The 9,983-nt window shown below is 33.0% G+C and overlaps 1 protein-coding gene across 3 annotated transcripts in view; it reads left to right on the top strand.

Annotated features, from left to right (window-relative positions):
* The first annotated feature begins 280 nt into the window (after window positions 1-280).
* The window catches only part of LOC106471824 (vasodilator-stimulated phosphoprotein-like), a 42,712-nt gene continuing 33,009 nt past the window's right edge, over window positions 281-9,983 (top strand). For all 3 annotated transcript variants that reach the window (XM_022400428.1, XM_022400429.1, XM_013932444.2), the window contains exons 1-2: window positions 281-367; window positions 547-695. Coding sequence is in view for 1 of the 3 variants with exons in the window: in XM_013932444.2 (XP_013787898.1) it covers window positions 691-695 (5 nt within the window). In the remaining 2 variants the exon portion in view is untranslated. The remainder of the gene's footprint in view (window positions 368-546; window positions 696-9,983) is intronic.

Below are 9,983 nucleotides of genomic sequence, written 5' to 3' on the forward strand. Positions count from 1 at the left end.
TTCCTCAAGTAACTTTGTGCGAAAATTCAACAAAAAATAAATAAAAACAAAATATACACACACACATATTAAATTTAATTGACCTTTAAAATACTGATGCGAAAGAAAAAATAGTATCAAGTAATTTTGAAAGACAAAAAGGAAAGAAAGAACGTTTCAAAAAAATTATGGTAGAGCCTAAAAATATTTTTTTTTGCTGCTCAGATTGTTTGTTAACCCCTATTTACTTGAGAAGCCCATTACCACAGTAATATCTTTATGCTTGCTTCCCACGTGGTGACAGCATTGATATCGATTAGACCCCGCCTTCTGGGAGGCAAACTATTGTTGTCAGACTAGGGAAGAGCTTGGCTTTATTAAACGTGGGGTAAATGTATCATACGTCGTTGTACTTTTCGAATAAAATTTATATGAGCTGTTAAAATATTAAGTTCTTGTTGTATCAGTAAAATTAACATTGATGTATACTAACTTTTACAAATATTTATTGTGAATGTTTGTAATAAATTGTACTTCACTGATTAGTTTTTTTCTACCTTAATTCAGGTACAATTCATTGGTAGTGGTACGGTAGAAACGCCAAAACTGAACTCCCAAAAATATCGGAGGACTTGTGACTGTATCAGTGTGTGCTATATAATATAGGCCTCACTTTCAGAGATTCATAGAAATACGTAGAATTTATTAATCATGAGGTAAGTTCCCCACGCCTGTAACTTAAGACTATGTGTGAGTGTTAAGATATGGTCACCTATTTAAAAATAAAAGTGCAATATAAAAATATAACTTGAGAAAACGTAATTAAGAGACAGTGTTCATGAATTCATGTATTTAAAATTATTAAAAACGGTAAGTTACAAGGATTAGCAGTAAACATTATGGTTGTGTCAGTGATACAGTATCATTTTGTTTCATTTAGCTAAACTGAGCCTGGTGAAAATGTCTTGGATTATGTACCATTCTCAATAAAAATTTTTTACTTGAAGATTAAAAGCAAAAATTGTCACACCAGAGGGGGGTGGGGATTTTGTGACATGCATGTGCCATTTCTATATTGTAGCCTAAATTATTAAGTAGAAGTTGAACAGTAGGAAGACACTAAGAGAATGAGAACCAACAACCTCCAGAAATATACTGTATTAACATAGCTAGAATGAAACTTTCAAGATTTGTCATCCTCAGTGTGTCCAACAAAGCCTTTAAATAATTTTAGCTATTGGCTACAGCAAGCCAGTTTGCAGTTAATAAAGTAAAACTTGAACATCTAGTTTTCAGAGTTAATATTTCTGATTTCCATATTTCCAGAACTAGAAACATCACATAAATGCTTGAGAAGTCTGACTATTTTGAATACATAGGTTATATTAAGCATTTTGCTCACTCTTATCCATTCCAGTATGAACAAGCAAGGGCTTGGGAACTAGAAGTGTTGAGGGTACAGTAGCACCTTCTGGCTTGACATATGGAGGTACTGCGCATGCATGGTTTCCATTACGTACTGAGGTTTTGATTTTGTTCAATGGTTTTCAGCACCTTCACTACAGATATTTGTTTCAGCACCATTATGAACAGATACAAGTGTATAAAGTCTTTCTATTTGAATGTAATGTGTAACTCGAGTGGTTTAGACTATACATGGGAATGTGAATACTTTATTTCATATGAGTTATCCATGTGATGCAATGAAGACTAGTTGTATTATTGAAACCCACAAATAATGAAACTGTAGATATGAAAAAGATACACTTTTACTATTAATATTTAATTTATATGATTCTATGCAGAACTATCAGAAGTAAAGTTTTATTGTGGAAAAAATTGGAAAAAACCTATGTCATAACACCAGATTCACCACAAAAATTACATTTATGTTGTAAGTTAATTTTTATAGCCTACTTATGATACTAGTTATTCTCACCAAGTTTTACTCATGGTATAATTTTAGTGTGTTTGTTTTATATATATATATATATATATATATATATATATATAAATAGTTAAAAATTAGATTGTCCAATATATCGGTGCTACATGTGTTTGTGGCCCAGCATGGCCAGGTGGTTAGGGCACTCTACTCCCAATCTATGGGTCGCGGGTTCGAATCCCCGTCCCACCAAACATGCTCGCCTTTTCAGCCGTGGGGACATTATAATGTGACGGTCAATCTCACTATTTGTTGGTAAAAGAGTTGGCAGTGGGTGGTGATGACTAGCTGCATTTCCTCTAGTCTTACATTGCTAAATTAGGGATGGCTAGCACAAATATTGTAATTTTGTATGAAATTCAAAACAAACAAACTACATGTGTTTGATGAATAAAATGTTCTCTTTACTCTTATGCCTTGATACATACTAGGAAATTTCTAGAAAACTCCTTAAAAAATGAATAAGACCTTGAAAAAGTAAAAGATGTGAGACTATGTACTTGGCAAGTATGTGGGAAAGAACCTAGAAATTACTAAGATGTGAGATATTATACATCATAGATGTTAAGAAAAATGTTTTGAAAATTAATGTGATGTCAAATTGTGCCACAGAAATGCATAGAAAAAATTATACTATGCCAGTCAAATGTCTAGAAAAAGTCTATGAAAATTAGTAAGAGGTGATGTTATGTCATGTAAATACTTTCAAAAAGACACAGGGAACTAGTAGAATAAGAGTTGTACCATGTAAATATTTAGAAAAAGATCCTATGAACTTGTATATTTTAAGTGTTTAGTAAGAGATGCTGGAAACCATTAAGGCTGAAATGAGGCACAGTGTGCAAGATCTAGGATAAGCTCAGGAAGTTGCTAAGATGGGAAACAATATTCAATCATACATACACATCTGTAAAAAATGTAAATTGAAAATTATTATGTGGAGTTTGGACCTTCATATTAACTTAACTTAATTTGAGAGTTCTTGGGTTCATTATTAGATTCTGGCTTTTGTATATAATACCAAATACATTTACTGTGCATTGTAAGAACATAACATATCTTGTGCTGTGATGCTGAGGATAAATAAGACCTGAAACTTTTCCCTAAATTTTACTATTTTGAGACTGAACTTCATATGTTATTAATTGACATCCAGACAGAAAACATATCTTAAAGAAACTTGTATAATTCATCTAAGAATTAATAATAAAGCAGACAAAGCAAAAAATTAGGCATTAATAGGAAAAAAAATTTAATATGAGAACTTTAACCCTAATTATTTGTGCCAAGGAACAGTATTTGCCTGAATAAAGTTAAAAGCCAAATGAAGAATAGAATAAAATACAAATTTTAAATTTAGATAATATACTAAAAACTGAAAGATTTTGTTTTAATGAACATCAACGAATTAGTTAAGGTGCAGGGAGGAGCATAAAAAAGACCTCATATTTAACATGATTAAAATCAAAGAAAATACTTGTTCTAGAGTGGGGAAGGGTATAAACCATATTGTATTGTGTACCTAAATCACTCATCCTGTTAATTGACATTTCTCTTTTTCTCTCCACAATACAAAATTAGTGACTTGCATATCAGTGTTTAGAATAGCGTGACTGTGGTATCAAATAATAGCAGTTTTACTTTGGTCAAAAGGCTTTTGGACACTCACTTCCAGGCATTAATCTAGCATATATTTGGCTGTGGAGGTTTTTCTTAAAAAGAATGACAAATAGAACATTCTACAAAATTTAAGGATCTGAAAATGGCCATTTAAAAGTGAAAAAGTATGAGGATAAATAAATGCTATCCAGAACAGATAATACTTGTACTAGCTTTATTTAAGACACAGACTTTATGCTTATTGATAGTGACAGAAACCATATGGAACACTTCCTGTAACAGTTTTTGAAACACTGCACCTTTCCCAAACTTTTCTGAATAAAGTTTGTGATTCTCAATGTGCCTCTGGAGAGTTTAGTTCCACTAGGACAAGTAGATTTTGAGAAATAATTTCTTTGAATATGGGATTAAAACCACTGTTTTTCTGTTACTACCTACAAAACTTGTTCAGACATTTACTAGAGCATTCTTTGCACTGTGTGTGTGTGTGTTCATGCACATTCATTGGAAAAGCTGATAAGAGTAAGGTCTTTATTGTCTGAAGTTTTCTTAGCTTCTAAAATATTTGTGCTAAATTATATTTTTATATAAGAAATTTAACAAGTTTTAAATTATTTTTGATACCCATTGGTCAAAAGCTAAATATGTAGATTTAGTTCTCATGGAATTATATGGCAAATATACTGTAAGGGGTAAATCATTATTTTAGTTTATTATAATCTGCTTATTTAATGTCACTAATTATGGAGGAGAAGAGAACAACCTATCAGTACAAAGGGTTAATTGCTCTTTATAAGGACAACTACATATGCTATTGCAGTTTTGTGTTGCTTCAGACTTGAGCCATGGTACCCTGTTTAATACCTCTATATTTGGTTCATAAAAAAGGTTTGTTATTAACAGTTAAATCCCTTTCTGAGAAAGACTGTTCAGAGAATGAAATTGTTAACTGATATAGAACCAAAAGACACAGCATTTTAAAGAAGGAGACCCAATATTCTCTGTGGAAGCAGAAAAACTTGCACATTCGAGCATTTATAACAGCAACAGGCTTGCAGCCAATCTAAAGCAACACTTTCATCTTCTGTGGTTCTGAAAGAGAACCCTTCCAACCCAAAATGCTGTTGCAGTGAAGCTGGATATATCTTCTAGTATCATTAACAAAATCATAATCAAGGGTTTGAAGTTAAGAAGTTTCATTCCAGCCATGCCTCAAAATCAGTGGCTGATTTCATGATTTATAAAAATAGAATCATACCAATTCCACTTGACCACATACCTGTGAAATCCCAGTGGAATTCTATGCCTTTGATCTACTTAAATGTGGCTTTGAAAACTAACGTCCATTACAGTAGAAAGTCTGTAGAAAGTTTATCATGATGTGTGTCCTAAAGTTAACATCTCTCTACTTTACAAAAGATTGTTACAATGAAAATTGTGGCTTAGAACAATAGTATATGATCATGGACATCGGATTCACTACTATTGGTGATCGAGAAAATAAAGGTCTTATAAAATGTAATTAACTCTCAGTATGATCTCATTTTTTGATATTTGCATGCAAATGTAGACTGGTATTATTTAAGGGATAATTTCTATTTCGAATTATATTGTTTAATATTAACCAATTTCCTGTCTAAACAGTCAATTTTGTGGACTGGCAGTCAGTGGTTTGGGCCATTCATATTTACTGGTATTGAAACACTGATGACAGTTGTGATCGTTCTGTGTATGTCAAACTGTAAACTACACGTCGGCTATTGATATCACGAATTCATATATATTCCCCTCTCACCAGTAGGAAACAGCCAGGTTATGGATGTCGGAGCTTACGAGTTCAGTGCTTAATTTAAAAAGTTGCCAGTGTCGTTTCGATACATCTTCATAAAGATTATAATCACTTTCTCGTTATACTCGTAAACTGTGAGGGATATTTCTTTTGTTGGGGGTGGTGGGAGGATTTACCAATGATACATGAGCTGTAATACTGTTGCAATTGTGTCCTTACATGTAATCTCAGTTTGCCCCTGAAGAAAAATGGTCCGACTTTCGAAAACGCTCGGGTTATAGGGTTTTTATCATATTATATTAAGACTTTTTGAACCTACGAGTTTATCTGACTGATATCATGAATATAATCTCGGAAGTTAGGCATACGTGAAAATCGCTTGTTAGACAATGTCGATTCTCAAGTTCAAACACATTGTAATATGTCTCCTTTGCATTAGATATCAACGACTTTTGTGTTTGAGAAGCATGATAGTATATCTATGTATAGAAGTATGTGATTCTAGAGAGATGTGGCAACATTAGTGTTTCCCACATGTTAACGTTCAAAGAACTTCCTTTATGTGAAAACTAAATGACTAAGATTAGTATAATAATAATAATAATAGTATTATTATGCTATTCAACTTGGAAAGAAAGAAATGTTTATATTTCCCAATTCTCATAATTATTTTAGTAAATTTTTGTAGTCTTTGTTGTTGAAACGTTATCATTTTGATAACTGCGAGTCCTCATTTATAAAACTATCATTATTATTAGTCACGGAAAGGGTAGCACAACCAAAACATGAACTTCTCATCATGTTATTAAAGTCATACTTGCAAAGGGCGTGTCATTGGACCTGCAGTTGGCCTAAAATAATTTTCCAACTTCGAAGTCGCACCGTACGGTTTTGTGGGTACAAAAAACTGCCATTGGCCATCTCACCATCACATCCTTTTTCTATATATTAGGACATTATTATTTGATATCGCACTAATGGAATACATTGGCGATTATACTGTGAGTAAAGTACTGTTGACATGTTCTACTGTTTGCTTTGTAAGCAGCTTGAACTGTGAGTGTGGATTATATTTCTCCTATGACATTTGGGTAAAAATTCCTTGTTGTTTTTCTTTGTAATGTATAGAGTATTGAAACACACACACACATAATTCAGCGCTTAAACTTAGTAAGAAACTCCATAACAATAAGGAAATAAGCTTGCACTATACCAGTAGTCTAATATATGCGCGATCCCATCCTCTAAGTTCAAACTATGTACATATATAAAACATATCTGAAATATAAAAAAAAAAAAACAAGCTTCGGATACCATCCAAATGCACCATTTCCAGTGTAAGTTACAACAAAATCATACAGGATTCCCAGTATGGCTTCGTTGCTCATTTCCTTTCTCTATAAAAGTGGCACCCACCTTTATGATTTATGCCTACGCCCCTGTATATACGCACGCTCACACCCAGAATTTACCTACCATATTGGTCAGTCACTAATTAGATCAGACTTAACACTTAACAATCACATTGCATAAAACAAACATTAAGAGCGAACTAAAAAACTAACTTTACAGAGATAACATTTCACACAGGAAGATCCGGTACAGTTCTAGCTGTACACGCGTGCCTCCATTGAGGCCAAGTCAGTCAGTGAAGTCTCACTCTCGAAAAGTCCCCCAATGCACATTATATTATTAAACAAAGATGACGAAATTGATACTTATTTTAATAATGAGAACGATGTTCTCCTCCATTCTCCCTCGGTTGTAGCACTGGAACAAAGCACTCCATTTATTCGGTTTCGATTTGATGTAGTTGTTATCGTTTGTTTTTATTCTTAACCTCATACATTTTTCAGGCACATACCTAAATATTTTTAGTTCGATTTATTTTTAAACGCTTGTTGTGTTCTTTTCACCGAAATTTAAAGCCAGACATTTTTGTGTTTATTCACAATTGAAGGTGCTCATTACTTCAGATAGTGTACTGATAGGTTCAACATAGGTAAACGGACAAGGAAGGCGTGAAGCATGAAGACAGGATGACAGTTGAGCATCGTAACTACCTTAGTAAGGTAGAATTAATACGCCTGTTCTGCCGTGAGATTGTTTTCATACCTGTGTATGTGAATAAGTACTAGTTGTTTAACTTTTGGTGGATGAAGATTTTTAATAAGAATCATAACTCTAGAACAAGTTGAAAGAAAGAGGATCTTGGCATCTAGGCCTACATTTTTGAGGGTTTGGGATTGTTTGACGTATATTTTGCATTGTTTACTGCAAAAGTCTAAAACATTAGTACGTAGTCAGTGACTTAGCGGTAAGTTTGAGGGCTCTCACCGCTAAAACCGGGTTTTGATGATCGTGGTAGGCACAGCACAGATAACTCATTGTGCAGCTTTGTGCTTAGCAACAAACAATAGTACGAGATGAGAGTTGTGTTGTAAATGCAGATCTGGCTCTAGCTCCTCTACTTGGCGGAGGTGGGAGTGGCGGGGCTTTTGTTGACTCTTTGTAGCGATTTAAGAAACTATACGGTTTTTTTTTTAATTGATAATATGATTTTTTAAACCGCTTAGGAGAATGAACTTAGGTGTTTAAAATGAAATTTGGGAGAACTCTGCTCATCCGTCTAATGCAGACCTATCTGAATGACTTTCTAGTTATCATTCGGTTATGTTAAACGTATCCAAATAACTCGATTTTGAAAAATGATCAGTATGATTTAATTATGACAAATCGAAAAGTCTATTGAAGCAGAGATTATGATTCACGCGGTGACTGGGAATTTTACACTCATTTATGTAGACTTGTTTTTATTGTATACTAGCAGAGACCAGCAAAATCTTTGTGGTCAAATTGGTATCTTTATTGCAACTGTACGTCTTTAAATGCAGTATTTCTAGAATAATACAAAAGAATTCTAATCACAGACACCGAAGTTTTTAAGTCCACTTGTCTCAGACCTAACATTATTTAAGCCTTTACTAATTGCAGCCTGTATTTGATAGAGATAACACTAACTTGTGTACGTTTTTTGCTTTAGTTTCGTTAGGGCTAAACTTTACTGTACTTAATACTGTTAATAACTAAACTTATAATGTTATTCTACGACCTAACGTTAGATTTTTTAAAAACGTTAAGCTTTTAATATGTTGTACAAAATGTCTAGAAAAGTATATTTGCATCCGCCTTTTGTTTACATCCGTTTAAGTGCGCGCATATGCGCATTTAGATAGTAAGGTGCCTGTGCATTTTTCAGGACATTCAAAATTGAGTATTATCATAATAGATTCTGTAACTAAAAGTATACACTTTGATGCCATGGTTATCGTAAAAAAGTCTTAATAATGTGTTGTTGGCCTGAGCACTGATATCTGATCTTGTTTGTTTTTTTTCAGATAAGTCTGATTATCGTCTTCACCGTTGTATTGATTCTACTTCAGTAGATACTGCTCTTATTTATTATCAGTGACTTCTGACCAAAGCAAGTTACCTACAGAAGTCAGCATTAAAAATTCCTCCAGAAACTAACGTAGGGCGCATTTTAACCTTCCAGCAATATTATTTGTATCGTAGTTATACTTACAGTTTTAGGCCGTGTTTGGCGCATTTTAACCTTCCTGCAATAAAATTTGTATCGTAGTTATACTTACAGTTTTAGGCCTTGTTTTCTGGATCATTAAACTTGTTGAGGTTATAAACATACTTGTCAAACAGTTTGCACTTCAACTGGTTATATGGGAAAAAAGTATTTTAAGAATACTTTGATAATTTCTATCAACCCGTTCTTATGTGTTAGAAGTTAAATTGGTGCGATAATTAAGATAAATACAGTAATAATTGGAATAGCTCAGTAAAACGTTCTATATGTATGGTTTGGATGGGTAGCTCAGTAAAATATTCTACTTTTAAGGTTATGAAACAACTACAGCATTACGAACTTTTATCAGTCCAGTACTATCTGCTGTAGTATAAAACAGATATTATTTTAAAATAGAACGTATGTAAAGAAGTATTTACAGACGATATTTTCTCAGTTACGTTATAGTCGTGTGTGTTGTTAAATGTTAATTACAATGTTGAAACCCATGTTATTAATAATTTTTTAGTTCAAGTGCTTAATTAATTACAAAATGTCCCATAAGTTTGCAAACTGTGATAAGTGCATGTTTGCAACAAGCATTTATTTTGAAAGCGAGTGTTACACGTTTCCTAAATTCATAAGTGTTTTATTTGTCATAGGTAATGGTGATGTATAAATTCAGATTGTATGTACTACAAAAAGGCAGTTCTGTAGTTTCCCTAACTGTAGAGTGGATAAGTTTAATGCAGTGAACGGCATTGCGTATTGAAAATAACGAAACAATGAATATCAACGTGTAATAGTAGCTTTTAATCGTATAGAGTAGCGGTTCTCAAACTTGAGTAAATCGAGGACCCCTTTTCATTTAAAGTCAGTACAGCTGTAAACTGTTGAAAATTATGTAACATTCAACTGAATGCGTATGCACGTATGTAGCTTCAAATTTGTTCATCACAAGTGAACATAAAAAAAAGTTAAGAAACAGAATCGTTAAGAAATTGTTAATTTAAAAAGGGGAATAGGGATCGTCAAAAATACAGAAACAAGTTGAATCAAAATACAAAGAT

This window comes from Limulus polyphemus, unplaced genomic scaffold (genome assembly GCF_000517525.1).
Source record: "Limulus polyphemus unplaced genomic scaffold, Limulus_polyphemus-2.1.2 Scaffold4883, whole genome shotgun sequence".
NCBI lineage: Eukaryota > Metazoa > Arthropoda > Merostomata > Xiphosura > Limulidae > Limulus > Limulus polyphemus.